Source organism: Peromyscus californicus, unplaced genomic scaffold, assembly GCF_007827085.1.
Source record: "Peromyscus californicus insignis strain IS unplaced genomic scaffold, ASM782708v3 Scaffold_6__1_contigs__length_162567912, whole genome shotgun sequence".
Classification (NCBI taxonomy): domain Eukaryota; kingdom Metazoa; phylum Chordata; class Mammalia; order Rodentia; family Cricetidae; genus Peromyscus; species Peromyscus californicus.
Genome location: NW_026294584.1, coordinates 134,171,357 through 134,196,467, shown reverse-complemented (window position 1 = coordinate 134,196,467; position 25,111 = coordinate 134,171,357). Strand labels below are relative to the sequence as shown.

General features: G+C 51.9%; 2 protein-coding genes across 5 annotated transcripts in view; one reads left to right on the top strand and one right to left on the bottom strand.

The window, feature by feature from the left end:
• Adipor2 (adiponectin receptor 2) overlaps window positions 1-2,991 on the top strand; it is a 52,009-nt gene extending 49,018 nt beyond the window's left edge. For both annotated transcript variants that reach the window (XM_052720206.1, XM_052720207.1), the window contains exon 8: window positions 261-2,991. In XM_052720206.1, coding sequence (XP_052576166.1) covers window positions 261-389 — 129 coding nt within the window. In that variant the 3' untranslated portion in view covers window positions 390-2,991. The remainder of the gene's footprint in view (window positions 1-260) is intronic.
• Window positions 2,992-5,639: 2,648 nt separating this feature from the next.
• Window positions 5,640-25,111, bottom strand: part of Cacna2d4 (calcium voltage-gated channel auxiliary subunit alpha2delta 4) — a 109,052-nt gene continuing 89,580 nt past the window's right edge. For 2 of the 3 annotated variants that reach the window (XM_052720008.1, XM_052720010.1), the window contains 12 exons: window positions 19,598-19,659; window positions 18,424-18,468; window positions 18,176-18,238; window positions 12,498-12,568; window positions 12,021-12,096; window positions 11,542-11,594; window positions 11,025-11,077; window positions 10,710-10,730; window positions 8,919-9,036; window positions 7,330-7,442; window positions 6,973-7,055; window positions 5,640-6,234 (listed from right to left, as the gene is read on the bottom strand). In XM_052720008.1, coding sequence (XP_052575968.1) covers window positions 6,130-6,234; window positions 6,973-7,055; window positions 7,330-7,442; window positions 8,919-9,036; window positions 10,710-10,730; window positions 11,025-11,077; window positions 11,542-11,594; window positions 12,021-12,096; window positions 12,498-12,568; window positions 18,176-18,238; window positions 18,424-18,468; window positions 19,598-19,659 — 863 coding nt within the window. In that variant the 3' untranslated portion in view covers window positions 5,640-6,129. The remainder of the gene's footprint in view (window positions 6,235-6,972; window positions 7,056-7,329; window positions 7,443-8,918; window positions 9,037-10,709; window positions 10,731-11,024; window positions 11,078-11,541; window positions 11,595-12,020; window positions 12,097-12,497; window positions 12,569-18,175; window positions 18,239-18,423; window positions 18,469-19,597; window positions 19,660-25,111) is intronic. The other variant, XM_052720009.1, reaches the window with a different exon arrangement.

Below are 25,111 nucleotides of genomic sequence, written 5' to 3'. Positions count from 1 at the left end.
ACTGTGTTAATGGTAGTACCTGTGTTTCTCTGGGGAGAGCTGGCTTTGGACGCAGTAGAATGTGAGGTGTTTTTGGACCCACCTTGAATTTGAATTCTATTGTATGCACTCCCACTGTCAGTGCAGGCTGGGAAGAAGCAGTGTTCTTCCTGGTGGCTGCAGCAGGCTGGTACCAATGGGTTTCCAGCTGGGAAGAAGCAGTGTTCTTCCTGGTGGCTGCTGGTTGGTAACGATGGGTTTTCCACCCTTTCTCCCTCCAGTTCCACTCTCATCAGCTGTTCCACATCTTCGTGGTTGCTGGTGCCTTCGTTCACTTCCACGGCGTCTCTAACCTGCAGGAATTCCGGTTCATGATTGGTGGGGGCTGCACTGAAGAGGATGCACTGTGAAACGCTGCAGGAGCCAGGGACTGTGACCCTGAACTCAGGCCTGCAGCTCCCACAGGCCTGCTTACTGGCTGTAGGTGCCAGTGCCAGAGAAGCCCCAAAACTTGGACAGCTTCATGGGCCTCGTGATGGCCCAAGGGCTCCATGGGGTACAAGACTAAGAAGAGAAAAACAAAAATAAATCATACCTCAAAGGATGGAGTGCATCAGTTTGGAGAAAAGGAGAAATGGCTCATCCCCTGACTTCCTTTTGGGATCTACCGATTGAGGGCAACTCTGCAAGACCCTTGCCTGACAGACTGGCTTCTGATGTGATCGTATTTATTTGTAGAAGATGGGCATGTTTAGTGGGTGGTTCTTTCTTCTCCCTCTCTCTCCTTAAAGCAGTAATACATGAGTACCGTGCGCCAACTGATTGTGCCACTGGAGCTCCTTAAAACCGTAATCAAAACCAACTTAGGTGAACATTTATATCCAACAAAGGGTAGGAGTGTGAGGTTAGGCACTCTTTTGGGAGAACAAAGAAATTAATGTAAATAAGATTTCTAATTTACTGTTTAAATAAGAATTTATATAAACATTTAAAACAGGGGAGGGAGGGAGACTTTTTTAAAAGAATGAAACATGCAAGTACCACACACTGTTTCAATTTTGCACAAAGGGATGGAAGGAGGATGAGGTGGTAGCCCCAGAATGCACGATGTCTTGGTGCACCAAGGTGCCTTCCATAGGCCGATAACACTTGGACCCTGCTGGGGCAGAGGGTACAGCCCCAGCCCAGGGATTTCCCGGCCACTCTCAAGACTGAGAGCTGTAGGCATTCAGAGGAGGAGGGAAGTGAAAGGAAGTGGTGTGTGCTTTCTCAGTGGAAGCAGCAGAGGTTGTCGAATGGCTCTAGAGAAGGTATCATTTGAGAGACTGTCATGTAGGCCCTTTGTGAAGAGTGGAGCCACCTAGTCGACATAGTAAAGAACTATGAAGGGAGGAGGACCTCTGGGAGGGAGGGAGGGAGGGAGGGAGGGAGGGGGCATCACCACAGGGCCTGTCTGGTTCTTATCTGAGTAGAGGCGTGGCCATTTTCCAGACCCTCTGTGGAGTCCTGAGCCATTCTGCAGACTTTGCTCTATTGAGAATCACTGCCCTAACTATCCTTCTTCCTCCTGGAAATAACACCCCCCCCCCCCAACCAAATGGCATCATAGCTCCTGGCATAGAGAGCCAGCCACTAGTGAGATTCCGATGAAATCAAATAGGCAGTTGTGGAGAGCCATCCCTACTAGGAATGATGGTGTTTTTCCCTGGTGCACTGTCTTGGTAACCGTGGTGTGGCAGAATAGGATCTTCTGCTCTCCTTGGACAGAAAGGCAGCAGTATCTACTGTGGAGTTGCTAGCACTCACTGAATGCCATTTGCAAGGAGTGTGGAACAGAGTTTAAAAGGAAGTGGTATGTTATTGCCAGGTAGTCTGATAGACTTAAGCCCACAATTTTGAATTGCTGCTAGGAGTTACAAATAATTTCTCTGTTCCAGGGCCACCATGTTATGGGTTTTAGAGACTGGGGATGAGCTGGGTCTGGCTTATAAAACTCTGATCTTTGCTCCTTAGTAAGAAACCAAGCACTTAAGTCTCCAGGACTTCAGGCAGGCATCACATCCTGGGGTTGGTGGGTATCACAGTGTAACATGGGGCCTCGGGATCTCAAAAGGGATGCTTGGGAATGTGTTCAGGCGCTCCTATTTATTCAGTAGTGTTTTCTTGGTCGTCGTCGTTGTCCTTCCTTTACTACAGCTGGGGATCCAGGAAAGAGCCCATTGTAAAACCTGGAAGAACTTAGGAGTGTTTGGCTGTGGATAAAGTCACTGCCCTAGGTAGACCAAACAGAAGACTCTGGGTGAACAGCTTCGTGCCAGGCAGAGTTAAGAACAGTGTTAATTCCTCAAGCAGTTTAGCAGGACAATGTCCATCTGGAAGGAAGCTCACCTAGGTTTGTGGTAGCAACAGCACATATCAGAAGCCAGACTTCCTCTCTGGTCCTTTTCTTTGGGATAGAGTATGAGATGCTCTCCCATGACCCTACAGAATAGAGGTCTTTGGGTCTAGTCATCCCTCTTCCCAAAGCAGGGAGAATCTGGTTCACCATAGCACAAACTCTTAGGGAAAAGAATCAACACCGCCAGTGTGTAGTCCAGTAACTTCCCTTCTGGGTGTGTGTGTGTGGGCATGTGTGTGCCCGCTTACGTCTGCGCAGCTCACTACAACAGCCTCTATGTGCACTTGACCTGGTGCCCCCGGGAGCTCGTCAGGTTGGCACCTGAATGCCTTACCTTCAGCAGTCTGAGGCTGGCTTGCTCTGCGCACGTGTTTCATTTTCTTCTTGGCCCTAGGCCAGTTAGGAACGTGTACACCTTCATTCTTTCATCAGTAAATAGTGGCCTTTTCCAGTATTTCCCCTTTCTAAGTTGCTGAAGTCACAAAGCACACTTTTGGGGATCATAGGTTGGGGTTCCAGAAAGGCATCTATGTGACTGGTTCCATTCACCATAAGATTTCCCTACTTGCTGTCTTCTCAATTTCTCTAATAAAAAGAGCCAAATGGAAGATGAACTTTGTTGTGTTTTTATTGCTTTTTTCCCCCTCCTTTTCCTTTTAAAAACCTTACCTCACTTTAGGGATATCCTTAACACCCTAATTTAGACAGGAAGTTTAAGGAATTTGTAGAAACTTCGTGCCATCAGGAGTTGATGCAGGAGGATCATAAGTTTAAGGCCAGCCTGGGCTGCACATACCCTGTCTTTAGAAAAAGATGAGCTTTCTCTACACCTGGTGGAAGTGACCATAGGGGTCTAAGAGCTGAAGGAACCTGACTGCATGCATGCACATTGGTCTCGTGCTTTGTTGGGACTGCCTGCACTCCCTAGAGCTCTAGATGGTGTTGACATAGCCCAGGAACAGCACTGGCTCGGATGCTGCGTTTTAGACCGTGTTGCCATAGCCCAGGAACAACACTGGCTCAGATGCTCTGCTTTAGCTGCACTTTATTCCCTCACAAACAGCACAAGCTATCTGGTTCTTCCCCACCCCCAATCTAAGTACTCAGTGGCTCAACCCCTCAGAAACCATTGAGGAGGACTTGGGCTGCAGCCTCATGTCCTGGCATTCTTCTGTCTGTCCTTTGGCTACACTAGCCTCAGAATAGAGAGGCAGGTACATGCCCTCCTTAGTCTGTCATTTGCCGTGGGACATGATTCGGTTCCTTCCCTGGTCCCATGTGCTCTCACCTGTCAAAAATAAAAGAGTCTATCCTTTGCAGCTTTCCTGATGTATGGTCCACTGTAAAAAGTATTTCCGAAATTGCCGTCGATCTTGGCTTGGTTTCTGCCAAGCCCTTGCTCTAACTTCTTTTGTTGTATTTGAGTCCCTCTTACCTCTATACTTTTCTGACCTTAAGATATGTCCACTCCCATGTTCTCCTGAACCAAAACTTCATTTAGCATAACAAAATGGTGTTGAAGCCTTTTATTTGAGGTGGTTCTATTAAACATGCAAGCTCAGTAGCTAGCACATTTCTCGTGCTTCTGGCAGCGTCAAAGGCGACACAGATGCCAGAATGCCATACCCCATTAAGTGGCAGGGGCACCAACTTCCTTCTCCAGAAGTCAAGGGCCGGGATCTTTAGCCAAAGCTAGGCTACCACCTGCCAGCATCTTGATGGAGTTCTGGTGTCATCTGTTCTGCATCGTAGGGACAGAGCAGTGGTTTATTGGAAATGCCTTTTCTTCAACTGCTTCTGGTGATGCTCTAAAGCTTATAGGCCCTCAGCAGTGCCAGACACAGGAATTCCACGTTCATAACCAGGAGCTGCCGGGCATTCTACACTTAGCAATATTATCCTGTGGCCAAAATAGTTGATAAGTCGGTTCAAATGCTCTGTCTGGTTGGGTGAGGAAGATGAGCACCCCCCAAGAGCCCATTTAGTGCTTGTCATTGAGATCTAGTGCTGCTGAGTAGTTACATCACTAATGACAAAGCAAGGAAGTCGGGTACTGTGGCAGGACTTGGGAAAGACCTACCCCGCCATGCCTGACAACGCTGTCTTGGTGGCATGAAGAGGAAGGAAGCTCAGCTGTGACAGTTTGATACCTCACCTGGGCTGGGCAGCCCCTCTGATCTTTCCTGTCTTCTAAGCTATGAAGCAAGGTGCCAGGGAGAGTGGTTAGTGTGTCTCGTGCTGACTGCGTGTTATATAGCTCTAGGTACATGCCTGTGACGGGATCCAAAGCCAAGATTCAGAACCAGTTTCCCCTCTCCTAGCTTTAGTGTCCTCTTTTATTACTATTATTATTATTATTATTTTTTGTTTGTTTTCATGACAGGGTTTCCCTGTGTAGTTTTGGGTGTCCTGGAACTCACTCTGGCCTCAAACGAAGAGATTCGCCTGCCTCTGCCTCTTGAGTGCTAAAGGTGCTCACCACTGTGCCAGGCTTAGTTTCCTCATTTAAAGGACAGGTAATTCATAGGGCTTGAGAGCCTTAGCTAGTGAAGTATGAGGACCCTTCAAACAATGGGGTATGCTTGTAATCCCAGCACTGGGGAGGTGGTGACGGAGGATCCCTAGGGCTTCTGGCCAGCTAGTGTGGCTGAATTGGAGGGCCCCAGGTTTAGTGAGAGACCCTGTCTTAAAAAGGAAGGTGGGGAGTGGGTGAGGAAGACAGCCAACATCGTCCTCTGGCCTCTGCATCTATGCACAAACAGGTCCACAAACATACACAATTGCACACATCAGACATGCCAAAAAGGGGCAGGTAAATTGTAGACCTACTTCAGGGCATTGTGGCAAGGATTCTATGTGTTGTTTCCAACCTCAAGGGCTTCCCCAAGACAGCCAAGTAGTTACTTTTGTTGAGTGTGAGCCACAGAAAGCCCACCATGGGTCTTGGAGACCTCACCTGTACCCTGCCTTAGTGAGGTCCATGAGGACCTCGGCCGGCATCTTCTCAGCATCTCCTCTGGACCACACTACTGTCCAGTGCAGCGGCTGCAGGGCTCAGCCTCGTAGCTTTTCTTTTTTCATTTTTCCCTTTTGAGATTATAATTTCAACATTTCTCCCTTCCCTTTCCTCCCTGCAGATGCTCCCACATACATAACCCTCCCCACTCTCCTTCAGATTATTAGTATAAAAAGGATGGAGTTCTTCAGTGGTAGCATTCTGATGATAGCTCACAGGATTTAATGCTTATTCTGTTGCTATTACTTCCTTTCCATTTCTTCCCTGGTTCCTGGTCCCTCTCTGAGTCTTCCCATCTCTCCCTTTGCCTGTCCTCCCTTGCACTATCTGGGATTGATAAAAGTGCCTTCCCAAGGACTCCTGTGTCTGTGGCGAGTGTACTCTTGCCACAGCCTCTGCATGGGCCTCACTGCTCATCCTGGCCCCCAGAACTCAGATCTGCAGTAGACCAGCCAGGGAAACACCCAGCCCTTTGGCTGGTTCTGATCGTTGGTAACATCTCCCCTTCCTCCAGCTGAGCTCTTGTTGGAGTCCTGAAGCAGAGGCAGGAGTAGAAGACGAGGTGGCTGGTATTCGGCACCCTGGAGAGCCTTGGGGATCCTTCCAACAGAGATTGGTAGCCCAGGACTGAAAGCCAGGAGACACCTCGCTGCTGTGAGCTGGGCCCTCATCAGCTGGCGACTTTTTAGGATGTCTCTGTAAGGGTCCCCTTCTGTGAAAGTCAGACAGGATGGGGTCACCACAGAAGCTGTGGTGGAAGCAGCCAGGCCCACAGCGGTAGCAGGAGCAGAGGCAGAGAAGCCACAGTGTCTGAAGCACCACCACAGTCCTGGGCGTTCTCCTGTGAAGCCAGAGAGGTAAGGGACATTAGGAGTGGGCTGGTCCTCCCAACCCAAGGGCCGGCATGCACAGTGTGGCTCGACACAGACAAACCTGGGAGACAGGGAAGTTCCAAAGAGGAGAGGAAACCTGCCTTTCTTTGAGCTTTTAGGGGTAGTAGAGAATGTGTACTTAGTCCCTGGGGCCCGTCTCCTCATAATGGTGTGGAGTAGCCCTCACCTCCACCTCACCAGGGGCATCTCTAGGGGAGGTAGTTTGTGGCAGCCACACCCAGCTGAGACTGGGTAGTAAGGCCCCCAGCTCAGATGTCAATAAATACCACTGGCTATTAGTCACTAGCCACATAACTAACGGGGAGTTGTGCTGAGGTAGCGGGAGTGAGCACAGGAAGGGAAAGTTAGTGGACCCCAGGCCCTAGGAAGTACAGCTTTCCCTGAGTCCCCTATTCCATTCTCTTCCCTTCCTTCCTCTCTGCTTGGTCTCTCACCTTCCCCCTCCTCCCTCCCTGCCCCCCACACAAGCTGACCTGGAACTCCCTTGCTTACTTCTGCCCCCTAGCGCTGAGATGACAGGCCTGGCGAATCTAATTTCTTATACCACGTAAATGTGGATGCCAGGGTCTCCCAGTATGACGGACACATACAGTGGTGTCACCAACACCCAGAAACATTCATATCCCAGGAAGTCCCACACAGGACAAAAAGTGAAGACCAGGCCCCTCTCTGTCCACAGCACACACCTCTGGATGGAAGGCATGGCAGGATCCTGGTCGCCGCCGGGGCTTCTGGGAGCGCATCCTGTTACATTTGACAGAGGCATTATGTGCAGAGCTCACTGTCAAGGTCACAACTCTCCAAAGTTCTAGAGATCCTGGGGGTCAAGATCTGGGAGGTCAGTGGCCCTGCGAGCAGGTTCAGGATGGGCAGCCACCTTCCTCCCCCCGTGTGTGTGTGTGGGGGGGGCAGAGGGGCTGGCCCTTAAGTCATGCTGTAAGGAAGGGAATGGGGCGGGCGACAGGCTGGACTCTGTGCCCCAAATCTGAGTTCCTCCATGGTCTCTCAGCCAGCCCCTCCCCCTTGGAGGATGCGAAGGATATATTTGACTTCTGTGGCCTCCTGGAGGATGGGAGAGTAGGTGCTGCAGTCACAGGTACGGTCTGTCACTAGGAGGAGCAAGTTGCTGCTGGGAATCTTTTGCATCACGAATGTCCTGCAGTAGAGAGGGTGGTGGTCCCTGAGTAGGAGGGGTGCAGCCCCAGGAGAAGGTCTCGGGGGAGAGACCTTCCAGGACACCGGGAAAGACATGTAGCCACAGGCAGACTAAGACCAATAGCCCAGTACTTTTACACATGGCATCCCTCCTTTCCCAATAGCCTGGAGAAGGTTGAAGGGGCTGTCATTAATATGCAGGGGGCCATTCCCAGCAGGGATATTATCTCCGCTTGAGATCTGGAGAACATGCAGTTCTTGGCTTGGCCACAAGGTGGCACAATGCTCCTATACACCGCTTGGGGTGGGGGTGGAGGGTAGGGAAAGGCCTTTAAGCGTTGGCCAGGTGTTAGTACACAGCAGTGCAGGCTGCCACCAAGCATTTTGTATGGCGTGGGTGATGTTGCACGCACACACAGGTATATATCACACCTATAAACCCACAGATATGATCATCACAGCATTGTGTGAACTTGGTCTAGTTCCCATTCTGCACAGACAAAACTGAGGCTAAGGTTATACTGGAGGTAGAAGGGACCAGAGCTGGATTTAAAGAGTCAAGCTTGTCTGCTGGGAAGCCCTTACTCTCTGCCATCCCCTTGGCGTTTCCTTCAAGCCTTGAGATAAGCACATCGATAGTGCTGGTCTCAGGAAGGCTGATCTGTGTGCACATAAGATGTCACACGTGATAAAGAGACAGAAACCTAAATCTGTCTGATGCCAGAATCTGACGCTACAAAATAGTTGGCATGGGTCTGGGGTTCCCCAGACTTGCTGGGGGCCCTGGTGAGCAGCGAGACTGGCTGAGGGAGCTTCCTAGAGGTACTATCCCCCTGGGTTGAGACAGAAGTCTCCGGGCGGGTTCCTCCAGGGTTTGGAGTGGGAAGCAGCAGGCTTGGCCTTCCAAGCCAGTCTGGATGGAGCTAGGGGTTTCTACCCAGGAGCTAGCCTGACTGGGTCCTGCTTAGAAACTCTAGGCTTGGGGTGGCGATGCCCCAGGGAATATAGGGCCAAGCCCCCTCCAATCCTGTGCATTTGCTGAGGACACCCCAGACCTGTGCATAGTTCCTGCTTTGTACAGGACAGAACTTTCTGCTTCTTTCCCAGCCGGTGGCGTAAGTGTGCAAGGCCCAGGCATTAGCTTGCCCTGGCTGGTCTGGCCTGAGCAGAGGGCAGGCAAGCAAGGGGTTCCTAAGGGAGGCCCCATGGCTTTGGACTCAGAGAGACTTACAGACATGGGAACTGGCCTCTGGACCCCTTGTCCGTGTGCCCCCTAAAACAGACCACCAAACTGTTGCTGCTCTCTCTCCTGCCTCAGTTTTTCCCTGTACGGGTTTTCCCTGTACTGAAGAATGGGGAAATGAGGAAGGTGGCCTTTCTCTGAGGTGTCAATCCTTTCCTGCTATGGACCTTCCTGTGGGTGCCAGGGGCGAGAAGCTGCACCCTGGCTAGGCTTGGTGACTGCATGGGGACTTACTTCTGGCAGGCCCCACACTCGATGATCCCATTGGCCTCCTGGATGGCTGTCTGGTGCACAAACACTGGGTATTCTGTGTCACAGGGGTGCAGTAGGTCCTGCTTCTTGTGCTTGTGGGCTGCAGGTGACAGGAATGTGGGTGAGGAGGGCTATCACACATCACACAGGTCTGAGGAAGCCCATCTGCAAGGGCAGCATCCTTTAGTTTGCTACAAGGGCCGGGGATACCGTGGCCAGCACTCAGCAAAAGCTCAGTGGAGTCTGCGGGCCTTGCTGAGCTGCTGTACGGCCCTTGCTGGGGCCCCTGAGATCTCTCTGCAGAGCACCTGTGGGCACTGTACAGCGCTGCTGTTCCAAAGCACACTTTGCCCCTTCCGCCCAGCAGCAAAGGAGGTAGGGAAGGCAGCCGTGGCCTGGAAACGCCTGGAAATGGAGGTGCAGACATGGCTTTGCTTTTGCAAAGTCACACAAGGAGTGAGGAGAATCACAGGTCTCCTCAGTGCCTGGACCCAGAAGCTTCCCTCACAGACCGTGAATCTAAGAGGGGAGGCAGGCTGCAGGCTTAACAGTCCGAGTGAGCTGGAAAAGTGCCCACAGCACAGCTAGCTTCCATTCCTGTTCATGCTGCTGGGCGCCCCTACTCCTGGTCCTGGGCGCCCAAGGACAGACACCTCACACTGGCTCCTCTCCTCCTAGGGATTCAGGCTTAGAGCTGAGCTATCTTCCTGTCATCAGAGTCACTGGTCATCCTAGTGCTGGTACCTGTCAGAGTCCCCAGGGGTAGGACCAGATGGCTTCTCTGAGGTCACTAGCGAGTCTCCTGGCTGCCCTGCAGAAGTGAGGGACAGAGCGTGCAAGTGGCAGGGCCGTCTTTGTCTGTATCCTGAGCCTGGGGTAAGTCTGAGCAGACTGCCACACACGGCTTCTGTCACTGATCCAGTCAGGCCCCGTGAGAACGGCTGGGGACGACTTCCCACCACAGCCTGGAATCACCAAGGGGCCTAACCAAAGGAACTTCGGACCCAAGGACGTGCCCTGGTCAGCAGCAGCAGCGGAGGAGGAGGCAGAGGGGAAGGAGGGGACATTGTTTGTATAAGGAAGCCAAACAAGAAGGCAGTGGGAGCCTTCCGGCCACTGGATGTCCAGAACCCAGAGAGAACTGAGCAGGGTGGGCTGAAGTCAGGCGTCGTTACGGCCCGGGAAGCCTCACATCTTCAGGATCTAAGTGCCTTTGTGTCTCTTGGCTCATAAAGACCAGGCATCCCCCCTTTCCAGGCTGGCAGCAAGCGTCACCGGCAGCAGGGACAAAGCTTTTCCTTCGTTTTGTGTCAGGGCTGCCTCAATATGCCATTGTCTTTGGGGACTCTGTCCTTAGGCACAGTTTCATGGGAGGAGTATCATTCTAGAGGACACTCCCTCAAACCTGGAGCCTTGCTGAGGCTGGTAGATACCTGGGCACAGGTGCCACTGCTTCCTTCTCTAGGGTGACCTGGTGGCATCCTACGTGATGGGCCATACCTCCCTTTAATCATTGTAACCTCTCAAGAGGAGACAGCTGTTTCCTAAGGCAGGGCTGTACTTGTGTGGCCTGAGTTCCGTGTTTTCTTGCTCCCCAGAAACTTTAAAGTAGATGATGGATTTGGGGACCTCCCCCGCCATCCCAATCAAGGAGTGTTCTAGGAAAAAGGAACTCAGCCTGCCTATGCTCACTCCCAGGACAGACTTAAAGGGAAGCCCTTTACAGCTCCCCCAGTGCGCTGGGACGAGGCTCTCTCAGCCGGAACTACTTACAGTGATGAAAGACAGCTTTGGCTGCCCAGGACATATGCCCACCACAGGGTTGGACACGACACAAGAAAGGCACAGCATCACACGAGGGCAAGATGTCATAGGGCAGTGATGATGTCACATGGAGCGAAGGTGTTCGGAGGTGATGTGATGTCACACACAGAGGTGAGGGAGCCCGGAGTGAGGGGAAGGTGGTGAGATGAGATTATGAACATGAACATGGCTTCGGTACCCACCCCACCGTCACCCCCGCCCCCTGTCAAAAGCTTTCCAATGAGCTTCCCAAAATGCTGCCCACAGCTGCCTCCTAGAACTTACCCTCTGACCCTTTGTCATACCAAGATCCCCAGGCACTCCACTGAAGCAGGAACCTGCAGGATATGGAACACCAGTCTTGGGGGCTGGCATGTGTAGCTCTCAGGGGGTACCGTCTCTAGCTGCCACCTGTAGGAAGCTGTCTTTCTGCTTGAGGACATGAGTGGAGGGAGGGTGGAGGGTGGAGTTGCATGCCTCCCTCCTCCCTTGGCTAGGGAGCCAGGCTATCTGGTGGGCCATAGGCAACCCCTCTTAAGGATATCCTTATACTCCAGTCCCTATATGCAGGGAATCCTCTCCTACCTGTCACCTCTAATCGTGACCCAGTCCTCCCGCAAAGGAAATTCTCTTCACCTGGGCCCCCTAACCCTAGATTCATGCCCCACCTATCGGGAGCCCTCTCCTTTGGTCCTGGCCTCATGATTCACTTCCCTGGAGCAGGGAGCCCTCCCCTCCCTGACCTCTGACCATGGGTTATTCCCACCCCCACCCCATGGTTCTTCATTTAACCCCTACTCACAGCAGGAATTCATGCAGTAGCCACCGGACCACCATCAGGGAGGCAGAGAGAGGCTGGAGGAAGAGCGGAGTTATTTCAGGGAAACACCAGCTGATGCCCCTGCACAGCACCCTCCAGACCTGACCTGCCTGTCCCTCAGAAGGAGCCCCAGAGCAGAGGGACCTCAAGGTCTTCTGTAGGTCAGACTCCCCACAGGTAGGATTTGACAAACCCTTCAGGACTCTGGTCATTTCCCATCTCTGGTGGATCAGTGCTGGGGACCCCTGAAGATCTTAATGTCAGCCTGGGAGTGAGGTGTGCACCCCCAAGGATAAGACAGCCCCACAGCTCCAGGGGGAGGGGTGAACATCAGAGCAGAGTCCTGAATAGCCTGAGCCAGAAGGTCTGAGGCAGATGGGAATGGGATCAGGTGACATTGCAAAGGACAGGGCAGAGGATGTGCCCCAGTAGCGGGAAGGAAGGCCTGGGGTGACACTCACACTGATCAGGGCCTGGGCTGCACTGTGGTGATGGTCCGGGGGCTTGCACATGGCCTGGTAGTCATACATGGTCACACTGAAACGCAGAAGAAGCAAGCCGTGTTGAAGCCAAGACCACTCCATGCCCTGGCCTAGAGGTCTTGGTGGCAGGGTTTGTGCTAACTGGGGTCCATGTGGGTACCCAAGCTAGAACGGTGAGCCAGAACAGAAGCCAGCTCATGCTGGAATGGCACTCCCATGCTTGGATGGCTTCAAGAACACGGACCGCACACTTGCTGTTTTGGTCTGCGCTTTCCTGTGACCCTGAGCCGAGGCTGGAGAGTTTCTTTGAGGGATAGTCACACAACCTCACACCCATCCCGAGACTGGCTTCAGTTTCTGGCTTCAGAAAGGCATCTTTGGGGCCTGTCCGGAGCATCATCTGAGGTCAGACCCTGAGGGCTATCTGAGGACCAGGGAGGGGTGCTTTTCACTTACCGGCTGAACACCCCCATGCTGAGAAGCTGCGTCATGAGAGCACCATCCACTTCCCCCAGAAGTCTTCCCATCTGTGAGAGGGAGCCAGAGCTACCACCAGGCAGTCCCTGTAGTTGCTCTTCCATGGAATCATCTCTTCTTCCCCTGCAGCCCCACCCCCAACTGCCCATTGCAATGCTTTCTAAATCATGCTGTCATCTTCTGCTGGCTGTGAAATCAGCCCAGAGGGTGCTCAAAAAGGGGTACAGGGTTCCTTAGAACAGCGCACGTGAATCAGGACCTTCAAGAAAATGAGTCTGTGGGCCCCCTTTGTTGCATGTGCTTTTTGTTGGGTGTGGTATGGTGGTGATGGCGGAGGTGGGGTGCTGATGTTGGTGGTATGTGTGTGGGGGGTGTGGGTGTGTGTGGGGGTGTGTGGGGGTGTGGTGGTGATGGTGGGGTAGTAGTGATTATTAGGATTACGCGATGGGAATGTATCTTTGGCAGGCTCCAGCCAGGGCGTGCCACTAAGAGATCACTCCATGCAACAGATCTAATGCAAGAGGTTTACTGAGGGAGAGGGGTGAGTGGAAGGCCGTCTTGGAGTGGGGCCATGAGAGAGAAATAGAGACAGACAGAGAGGCCAGGAGACAGAGAAAATAAGAGAGAATGGAGAAGGAAAGAGAGAGAGAAAGAGAGAGAGAGAGAGAGAGAGAGAGAGAGAGAGAGAGAGAGAGCGAGAGCGCTGTGATGTCCAGAGGGTCCTTTTGAAGGGGGCATGTGTCGCTATGAGTTGCTACAGTGGAAATGGGCCACACCTGGCGGCAGCAGGTGAGGTGTAAGCTGCTGCCGTTGAGCAGAGCACCTAATTTACAGCAGTGATGATATGAGATGGTGGAGGTGTAACTGGCGATGTAGTGTGCGGTGATGGTGATGATAATAATGGTGGCAGCGGTGAGGTGATGGTGGTTGTGGTAATGGGGGTGGTAGTGTATGATGTCACAGGTCGTTCTCGGCAAGTTCTGCCATGGGCTTTGCCCATACTGGCTTCTTCATTGCCCTCCATGTCCTGTCCCTTTTCTGCACTGATTGCATTTGTCTTTCACCTCCTGGGCTCTGCCTTCTTTGGGCGTCTCTACCATCTTCACCCATCCCTTTCCCTTTCCCTAGATTTGCTGCCAAAATAATCCCAGACAGTTTGGTTTGGGAAAGTGTTATGCAACCTCCCCACCTCCAAAATAACACAGGACCATCTCTCTTCCCTTCATGATCTAATCAATCAATATCTGGGGGCGCCTGCAACTATTGCCCAGCACCCTCCAAGGCGACTGGAGTTCTCGCTGCCCTGTGCTTGGATGATTCTGCTCAGTTGGGTAGCTCTTTGCTAGTCTAGTGTCTCTGTGTGTGTTTGTTTCTCTTCCATCACCAGGTAGCAAGATCCCTGCAGACTACTCTGCTTGTGATTGTTCATTGGAGGTGCATGCGTGCGTGTGTGTGAAACCTGAAACTTATGCTCTTTAAGATAGGGAAGCCGGAGCTAGGCGGTGGTGACACACACCTTTAATCCCAGCACAGGCAGATCTCTGTGAGTTTGAGGCCAGCCTGGTCTACAGAGCGGGATCCAGGACAGGCACCCAGATTTTAACATGTGGCTACATGAGGAACAGAGCTGGCAAGGGCTTCCCAAGGCACCCTCCACCTGAGATTATCTGCACATAGCACAAAATTCCAAAACTGCAGAGAAACCCTGTCTGGGGGGGGGGGGGCGGGGGACAGGGAAGCCGGGTGCAGACCAGGGACAGTTGATCCCAATTCCTGTAAGCCCATCTTGCTCTCTTGCATAATTGTAGGCTTATTCATCACCAGCCCTGCTGAGCTCTGCCTGGTTCTGAGATGGGAGGTCTGACTGTAAGGAAGCACACCTTGGAAAATACTTCTGCCTCTGCAAACAAAACTCCATGTCCTAGAACATGTCACTCAGCAGGAAATGTCCATTGCCCTTCTTTTAGTGAGGCAGCTTGGCTGCAAAAATGGTAGCCATGTGCTCCACAAAAGACTACACTTCCCAGAAACCCTTGTATTGAGGGCTGGCCAATGAAATGGAGCAAACCCCAGATGAGGACTTCTGGGAATCTGCTTAAAGTGAGAGGACTATGTTGGGGCACCCAAACGCCACTGTTGCCCTCCTGTTTGGGAAGTGGACTAGAAGGCAACAGTTCCCCTTGCCATGATGCCACCATGAGGATGGGGATACCTGGTGCCTCCAGGAAGCCATACTAAGCCTAGGCTGCTTTGATCTATGAGATAACTTGTGCTTTGCTTAAGCCAATGCATCAGGGACAACATACTTCCTAACAGATATAGCTACTGTTGGATTTTGTCCAAATGAGTTAGTGCCTCAGATTGAAATTCTGGACCTGCAAAGGGAAGGTCCCAATGTGGATTTTGGGTCCCTCGTCACTTCAGGACCTAGATTTTAACATGTGGCTACATGAGGAACAGAGCTGGCAAGGGCTTCCCAAGGCACCCTCCACCTGAGATTATCTGCACATAGCACAGCCAACATGCTGCAGAGCTCTGGAACAGCCAAAGGCCTACGGTTGCCTGCATTGAGTTTAGTCAAGGTCCTATGAGATCTGCCCTCGAGCCTGGAGTCCAGTGGATGGCTTAGGCAGGAAAGAATTTAGAAGTGAGTTGATTCCCACTGTGGGATGGTTGCCCCAGGGCAGGGCTAACTTTCCTGCTGTGTGGCTGCTCCTCAAATACCCATCCAGGTGCTTCTATCTGTGTGTTCAAACTGGTCTGAGTCCCAGGCCTGTGGGTCTGGTGGCCTCACTACCCAGCACAGCTCAGCTTACAGCTTGTCCCAGGCATGTTCAGATGAGGGAAGAGATACTGAGCCCCGTGAAGGAGCTTCAACTCCAGTCTTGATATGACTGCTAGAGCTAACCCAGGGGCTCAGCACTCCTTATCCTTGGCCTCCAAAGATCTGCAGGATTGGCTGTAATTCTATGAGACCTGACCAGGTGCATCAGAGGCAGTTAGCTGTTTTGAGTAGAGACAGAGAAACTTGGACAGGGTGTTGAAGGACTCAGGATGGCGACCAGGTGGTAGGGACTTGTACCCCACCCCAGACAAAGCTGGTCTGAGTTCACCAACCTCGTGTGTGTGTGTGTGTGTGTGTGTGTGTGTGTGTGTGTGTGTGTGTGTGTGTGTGTTTGGGGGCATGTCTTGGGGCTGGCAGAAGCATCTAGAGCAGTGGTTCTCAACTTTCCAAATGCTTCAGCCCTTTGATACAGCTCCTCATGTTATGGTGACCCCCCAACCATAAAATTATTTTCATTGCTATTGAAATTTTGTTACTGTTATGAATCATAATGTAAATATCTGTGTTTTCTGATAATCTTAGATGACCCCTGTGAAAGGATTGTTCGACTCCCCAAAGGGGTTGAGACCCACAGGTTGAGAACTGCTGTGCTAGAAGCTAGTTTCATTTATACTTTGTCTAATTTCATAAAGGATTTGGATCAGCTTGTAAGCCTATGCAAAACATAAGATAATACAACACTTGAGAAAATGAAGGCACATAAGCTAACTACTTAAAATAGAGAATGAAAATGTATGTTGCATCAAATATAAATCTCAGAAGAAGCTGACTGTTTCTGGGATGTCTTGGGACTATACTTCATGAGCATATGGGTGGGTATCCTCTGGGTAGAATGGGAGCAAATCAACCCAATGTGTTATTCAGGAGCCCTGGGGTCTCCTTCATGAGGTGGCCCTTTGCTGCGTGTCTCAGGTAGACTGGGCTGCGGGCAAGGATCGGCAAGCTAGGGATGAGAGCTCCGACTGGCCTACTGGGGACTTGCGTGGGCTCTCGAGCAAAGAACAGCCTTTTTGTTTTCAAATGGTTAGGGGAAAAAATCAGGAGGCCATTAATATTTCAAGCTCATGAACATTGCATGAGATGTTCAGTATCCATAGCAGATCCTGTTGAAACGGTGCCTGCTCACTCATGTGTCCTCTGTCTCAGCTCTTGCCCAGCCACCATCAGAGACCCCCAGCTCACAAGGCTGATGCCCCGAAACGCTCTCTGTCCCTCCGTAGGCTCCCTGACCCATATCCTGGTATACTTTTGGGCCTGTCTGTAATCTTCTCTCGCTTGACTAAACCACCTGGCTCCCCTGCCACTCCTTATGCTCATGGCCACCTTCAGACCCTTGAGCTACTCCACAGGAGACCCACAGCTAGTCATGGTCATATGGCAGTGGGACTACCTAAGGTCTGAGTGACTGAGACACTGTTGTCCTTAGGCCTCTTCAGCCATAGGGCCAACGTTTGTTTTCATCCATTTTCTGACAGAATGGACTGTCTCTATGTGAAGAAGGGCATGGGAGAAAAAAAAAAGTGGGAAAAGGGAGGGGAGGAGGCAGGCAGAACCCGAGGCCCAGATACCAGGACTAATGATTGGTCGAAGTTTGGGCAGCGTCCTGACAACAGCCCAAGCCTTTCCAGTAGGAGGAAACAGTGAGATCTGCTTTCCCTTCTCAGCCCTTGCTGCATGTGAAGCGGGCTATTCAAGAACTGTTCCCGGGGAGCCAGCCCCATGGCCCTTTGGTCCCCTTCTCTCCCGATTCTATCTGTGCCCAGACTCCTGATGTTTTGGCCTACTTCCTGACATGTTCTGACAATTTCCACGGACCCTCAGCCTTGGACGAGGCTATAGTATGGCTTTGAGGGCAGAGACTACCTTGGCCAGGACTCTGGTCAGAGTCAGCTCTGCCCCTGCAACTCTGTCAATATCCAGGCACCTGGAGCTTCCAGCTTGGGGTTGAGCCCTGACATCAGGTGACTCAGCCTGTGGTTTTCAGGAGGAGACAACTGAGGCCCAGGTCTTGGAAGCTGCTAGACAAATTGAACATACGCCTTCTGATGAAGTTCCTCTTGGAGGTTATTCAGGGCTGTGGGCTTGTGTCAAAGAACTGGTTCAGGTGTCTATGTTCAGGTTTGGCCCAGGGTTGAACAGGCTTCTTTTAAAAAGTGTAATTTAAAGTATAATTCCTGGCTAATTTTAGGGTCTGATTTGTGGCTGAGCAGATATAAAATTGCCATCGTGGCTTCCTCTTCTGTCTGAGTCGGTGCTTGGGGGGAAGGCAGCCTGCTGGGTAAAGGAAGGAAGGATTGCTCCCATGCCCCTGCTAACCTGTTGGCACTGGTGACGACAGTAGAATTTTCCTCAGGGAGTCCCAGAAAGGAGAGACCCAGAGGGATGGGAAAGTCCCCCTGGGTACCACGATGCAAGAGAGGGATGGGAGGATGGGTAAAGGAGGGCAAGGCACAGGCAGCAGGGGTGTTTCGGGCTCAAAAGTCCCTCCCGGTTGTGTGGGGGAGGGGGCAGGACACATGGTGGCAGTGTTCTTCCCGAGCAGTGTTCTTATTGAGTGGCTCCCCACCACGTGTGATGTGGCACTTCCTCTCACAGCCTCTCAGAGAGGTCAGCTTAGTCACAGGTAACAGGGATCCGCACTTGTCATCTTGCCCTGTGATTTGGATTGAGGATAACTCCTTTTCTTATACCCTGATTTGCTCCAGAGTGGGACGGAGGCCCCAGCTTTTGGCCTATTTGGCTGACGTAGCTGCTTAAGGGTCTTGGCTTCCTCCTGCCCTCTTCTCTAAGTTCTGCCTCTTCAGTCACTTACCTCCTGAGGTCTCTCTGAGATCAGAACGAAGCCGTTGTTGTCTATGACGAAGCAGTCCAGATCCTGGGGGAGAGGCCGGGACAGGAGGTCACAGCTGGCTCCAGCCCTCCTGCTCATCCAAACAGCTGAGGGGGGGATGAGCCCCGCAGGCAGGGTCAGGGAGGGGACATTTGGAGAGAAGGAAGTAGTCCACAGGAGGACGCAGGACACAGACCTCCCACCTGTTCGCTCCTTCAGGAGTAACTTACAGTGTCCTCGCAGCTCTCTGGGCATGGCCCCTCTCCAGTGCCACACTGGAAGCAAGAGGAGACACTGTGAACGGTGTGTGCCTTCGTGGGTGCAAGTGCACGCGTGTCTGTGTGTGCCCGTGTGTAGCATCCTGTGTGTGTGTGTGTATCTATATGTATTCAGTGTGTATGTGTTAAAGGTAGGTTTGTGTGTGGTGTGTATGTGGAGTGTTTGGACACATTTTATGTGTGGTCTACATATGGTATGTATATTCTGTGTGCATGTGTATATCTGTATGTGTGCAGTGTGCTATAGTCATGAAGAGTGTGTTGTATGTGGATAGATGTGGACTGTGTCTTGTACTTGGGAGGTCTGTCTGTGATGTGTGTGTGTGTGCATGTATGTGTGTCTGTATATATACACTATGTGGTGCATTTGTGAAGTGCCTATTGTATGTGGAGAATCTGCCTGTGGTAAATGGAGTATATGTGCCTGGAGTATGTGAAGACAGGCATGTATACACATGTAGGTATGTCTTAGCGGGCAGGGCACTGAGCAGCAGGCTGTGCTCTTCTGAGGACGAACACAGGCCACTCGTCACATGGTTAGGGCTTTCATATGGTAAGTGGGTTCTTATTGGTCCCCTTCACCTCTGTGGCCTTTCTGTTTTCACTGTGCAACTCCCTGTGCCCAAGGCAGGGACCTGGCAGCCCGGACTGAAGGAGTAGAGGGGACTCTTCCCTGTGACGATGACTCAGGCTAGAAGGACATGCAGAGGACAGTGAAGGCTCCTGGGGCGTGTGCGAGTGCGTGTGTGCGTGTGCGTGTGTGTGTGTGTGTGTGTGTGTGTGTGTGTGCGCGCGCGCGCATGTGCTCGCGTAGATGATAGGGCAGGGGTAAGTTCTTGGGAGCCTGGACAGTCAACAGGGCCTGGGCCTCACGGGGAGGGGCCAAGTGAAGTTCTGCTTTATTCTGTAACAGGCAAGGCCAGGGTGGTTTGGGGACAACAGCAGTATCCCTATTTTACCCTTTGTTCTAGATCTGACCAAGGGACAGAGCACTGGAGTAGGAGTGGGGAGAGGCCCAATATGCAGGGTCCAGAGAAGGTCAGGGAAGGCAGAAGCAGAGTGGAGGTGTCTCCTGTGAGACTGATGGGCCAGGCTGTGGGGGCAGTCCTTCCCTATGAATGCCTACCTGCTTCATTGCTGCCCAGAACTGGCGCTGGAGGTAGTCCACTTGCATCTGGATGCCCACAGCTGCAGAGAGCAGGAAGGAGGAAAGGCAAGAGCAGATGGAGATTTGGGGAAGGGGGAAACAGCGAGAGAAGAAAATAATAGAATCCACTTAAAGAGAGGAAGCTTATCAACAGGGCCTGTGGGGAGAGAAGCATGGGCAGGCGGGAATGGTGGAGGGTCAGTCATTGGCAAGGGGAATTTAGGGCCTCTGGGAGCAGGAGTCTGGTTGGAGAAGGGGATCCAGGCCAGTGGATTCTCTCTGTGGGAAAAGCAATACCAAGAGATGCCTGAGAAGGGGAAGGCTCTAAGGCCAGAGAACCATGAGGATAGCTTCCTGTCTGGTCCCTGGGAGCTCAAGGCAGCCTAGCTGTGTGTCTCTTCTCCCATGACCCAGGTGAAGAAAGAGGCTGAGGAGAACATGGTTTGTACAAGATCATGGGGGCAGAAGTGGCAGATTTGTGAGGCTGGAAACTCGCAGGCCCTGTGGCTCTCAGACCTAGCGTCACAAACACCCTCTGTGTAACACCGACACTCGGCACAGTCCCAGTAGGCACAGGGGAAGAAAGCAGAGAGTTACAGAAGGCCGAGCCATAACCAGAGCAGCCAAGTTTGCAAGGCCATTTCCTGGAGACCAGGTATGCCGTCAGTGCACAAATGCTTCCCTTTTGATGTCTCCCAACACAAGCGCCATCTGCCTCTTTGATTCCCAAATAGGTCTGGAGAACCCAAGGGGGCACTCACATACCAAGAGAAATCTGGGACAAAGAGCGACAGGAGAACTTGGGGCCAAAGAATAGAAAGAAAAGGCAGGCTATGCTGCACAGAAAGAGAGTCTCCAAAGTAGGCCAACTTCTTAGTGTCCAGAATAATAGTAAAGGCATTTGGGGGGCTTTGGGTGAGTTAGGCACCTTTACAGGCATAAGGGTGTTTAATCCTTCATAGACTGGCCCTAGCCTCATTTAGACTTCATGGACTGAGGGAACAGAACCGAGCAGAGGTTCCATGGTTCAGCTAAGTTGCCAGCCAGGAAGTAACAAACCTCGCTTCGGTCTGGGGCCCTGAGCCTCTAAGGCATAGCTCTGAGTTGTTCCCTCTGTGTCTGGATGGGAGGTCTGGCAGGCAAAGTGGCCTGCAGCATGTTGGCAGACCTCTCACACCGACCACGGGGAAGCTCAGGGTTCTTAAGCATTATGCCACCTGCCTTGATGGCATAAAAGTTACTTGATGCCCATCACGATTCTGAGTGTGCCCTGTGGCTCTTCCAGGATGCACTTGTGCCCCAGTATGGCACAAGGGTGCAGACCTGTATCTTTTCTTTTCTTTTTCTTTTTTAAGATTTATTTATTATGTATACAGTGTTCTGTTTGCATGTATCCCTGTAGGCCAGAAAAGGGCGCCAGATCTCGTTACAGATGGTTGTGAGCCACCATGTGGGTGCTGGGAATTGAACTCAGGACCTCTGGAAGAACAAACAGCCAGTGTTCTTAACCTCTGAGCCATCTCTCCAGCCCTGACCTGCATCACAGGCGGATCTCTGTGAGTTCGAGGCCAGCCTGGTCTACAGAGTGAGTTCCAGGAAAGGCGCAAAGCTACACAGAGAAACCCTGTCTCGAAAAACCAAAAAAAAAAAAAAAAAAAGATGGTAGGAATTCAGCCTGGTATGAGCCTGGGCCTGGGGAGGCTTGATGGGGAAAGAAATCAGGGAATAGTCACACCAGCAGAGTTCCAGCTAGTGCGGTTGTATCACTGAATTTTCCAGGGCCACAACCCGGATCTGGCTTACTTCAGCAATGGGCTGAGATCGGCATTGCCTCTAAGCTGCAGACCCAGATTTTTTAGTGTTTCTCATTTTGAAACAGGGTTTTGCTGAGTTGCCCAGGCTAGTCTTGAACTTGTGAAGCTTCTTTATAAGCCTGCACCACTGTTGAGGCTCAGCGGACAGGAGATGCAAGATCTGGATTCTAGACCAGAGCCTCCTGAAGGGTAGCTGAAAGTCACTCCAGAGTTTCTCACCCAGGAGGCAGGCTAGGGCTGAGAACCCACATTTCTCATGGAACACATGATGTTGTAGCAGGTTCTGGGAGACCCTAGCCCAAAGCCTTCCCACATAGATGAGTTTTATAAGATGATGGGGATGTCCCACACCTGCCATGTCCCAAACTGTAGCTATTAACCACCATGGATGCTGGAGACTCCGTATGTGGCTCTTGGGATTGAGGGCCTGAATTTTTAGTATTATTTTATCTTAATGTAAATGTGGCTAACCCCATACACTTGGCAATTTCCATGTTGGACCGTTACACAGCTAATCTGTGTTTGCAGGTAAAACAACAAAACCCAAGGCCCTAGAAGGCCCCTCCTTTCTCTCACAGTCTTGGGATTTCTGAGGTGGGACTGAGGAGCCTCTGTGATAGGGACAGCTGGGCTTAAAGGCCCAGGTGGCTGACAGGGGTAGGTGGGGGTGGGGGGGCAGGTAGATCTGTGAGAAACACAGACATGCCATGCCATCCCAAGTGGGCAAATGCTCTGTCTCAGTCAGTGTGGTGCTCCTCATCTCCCACTTCCTTCTCTGAGGGTGCAGGGGCCCCCATTTTACTCTCCTCACTTTTTCATTGAGGGCTACCCTAGGAGCTCACTGCACACAGATTTTCTTCACCGGCAGAAACAGGGCTGAACTCTGCTTCTGAGCACTATCAGGGGGCAGTGGTGCTGATGCTGAGGAGAGTCAACTCCTTGGGATGTAAGGAAGCTTATTCGACTTCATCCCTGGCTCCAGTGGTCAAAGGGTCTCAGATTGTTTCGAGAATGGGACTCTACCTCTCGCTTTTGTGGCTCAGGGTGTGTCCCACGGACTCACACTCTTTCCAAGCTGGAGGAGGCTCTGTGACTCTAATAGGGGAAGTCTGGAGAAGGTACGGTTTGATTCTGCCTCCGTGAAAGTCAGGTTTCAGGACTTCTTGGGTAGAAGTGAGGGCTTGGCAAAGGGCAGGCTGGTGGTGGGTCCACCACAAAGCCAGCTGTCTATCCTGAGTCACTGGGTCACGGTGAGCAACCAAAAGCATTTCCACATGTTCAGAAGCTGACCCCACTCTCTGCCCGAAGCCTGATCTAAAGGTTCGAAGTCTGCACCTAAAGGCTCAGTCTTCCCCATGGCTGCTACTTCTCTTTGCCCACCTAAGTTCTGAAGACCTTGGTCCCAGGATGCCATGCAGAAACGAGTATATACACTGCTTATTTCTGCTGTGACCACTGTGGCCAAGCCAATGTTCTCTTGCCCTGTGACTTTAGGGTCCCAGCTTCCTACTCTGGCCTTTCTATGATCCATTCTCCATATGACCACAGCCATCTCCCAGAAGGTCCAAACCCATCACTTCTTGTCCCCCATCCTGCACACCCATGAGGCAGCCTTGCTGGTGTCTTTGGTTTCAGCCTGAGTCACTGTCTTCCTCAACAGGGTCAGCTCCGTCCTACTCCAGGACATTCTCATCAATTGTCTCTTTCTGGAATGCTCTTACCTAGAACTCTGTATAACTGGTGGTATAATCAGATCTCAGCTCCTTATAATCAACTCAACCTCATCACCTGGCAGAGACTTCCTTGCTCTCCCCGATGAAGCAGCCCTCCTTCTCCCCCCTCCTCCTTCTCCTCCTCCCCCTCCTCCTCCTTTTCCTCCTCCCCCTCCTCCTCCTCCCCCTCCTCGTTCTCTCTCTTACCGCTGTTTTATTTTCTAAGTGACATGATTTGTTTATCTCACCCCATGGAGTGGGGTTCACAGAGGGCAAGCGGACCGAGCTCTGATTCTTAGATCTAGAATCACGCTGTCACATAACAGGGTTCGAGAAATGTTTCTGAGTACATTTGTGTCAGCACTTGACCGGGGCGTGGGGGGGGGGGCAAATTTATGGGTGATCTCACTTTCCTGACTGCAAAGGTTCAGACCTTCCCAGAGCCCTCCTCCCCTGTGGAGCTCCAATTCATTGCTCACACCGACCTGTCAACTTAGAGATTTATCCGTGTGCCCCAAGTCCCTTAGCAATCCACTGGGAAATGAGAGATTTAAGTGGGAAACCAAGTGAATCCTCCTTCTGACAAGAAGGGCAAGATGCTGATACAGAAGTGGGAAGAGAGTGGGGGTGGGGGGTGGGGGTGAGAGGACGGGGGGGGGGGGGGGAGAAGGAGGGAGGGTGGGACACAGATCGTCTTCAGAAATGGAGCTGCCCTGCCAGTGACTCAAACTCCCATACTCCCAGGCTTTAATCCTGACACAGCACATTCACAGACAGAGCTCAGCCTTCAGACCTAGTATCCCTGTTCTGCTGGGGTGGGGTGTGGTGGGCTCCAGGGATTCACCAGAGTGCCTGGGAGGACCATCTTCCTGAGTCGCCTCCTGCTACCTGCTGTGCGGCTGCATCTGCCTAGAATTTTTGATGAGGAGAAACAGGCAAGGCTAGGGTAGGAAGGCTTCCTGAGTGGCTTCCCTGGGGGTAATTAAGAGATCTTCCCTTATGATTGGGTCTTAGTTTGTGAGGGACCTGCCACGGAGAAAGGATAAATCCCAGACCTCTTTCCACTTGCCATAGTTTACCTGGGTCCTTCCCCCTGTCCTCATCCTCACTGCCCCAGGCTGCCTCCTGCCTTCCCCTCCTGCTGTCTCTCCACAGGAATCTTGTGTTTCCTTCAAGACCCCAATGCTTTACTGTCCTCAGCTGGGCCTATAGCCTAACAGAGCACCCCAGTAAGACCACAGGCAGCTGGAGTCTTAGCAGGACATACATCCTTGCTCTACGGTGCAGCTGAGTCACCAGGGATGACAAAACAACACACACACACACACACACACACACACACACACACAAGCACAGACACACACACACATACTACAAGTAGACACACACACATATACCACAGGCACAGACATACATATACCACAAGCACATACACAGACAGACAGACAGACAGACAGACACACACACACACACACACACACACACACACCAGAAGTAGACACAGACACAGACACACACAGACACACACACACACATACCACAGGCACACACAGACACCCCCCCACACATACACACATACCACAGGCACACACAGACCCCACACACACACCACAAGTACAGACACACACACACACACACACACACACACACTCCCTCTGGAGCACCATCCTTTCTCTGCTGGCCTCTGTACCTGTGATGATCCTTCTTGGCCTATGACTAGATGAACAGAGACGGAGCTGGAGGGACCTGATTTCTGCAGCATTAGCTGTGGATCGGACAGGTACTTAGTGAGCACCAGGGTCAGAGGGTTCCAGGGCTGGAGGCACCTGCAGAGCTCAACCCACCTGCTCATTCTTTGAGGCAAGAACTCAGCAAGGCTCCAGGTTACCAGCTAGTTAGCAAAAATATAGACAGCTAACAAGAGGGCCTAGAGCTGTGGGGGATAGGGAGAGGGTAAGGTCAATTAC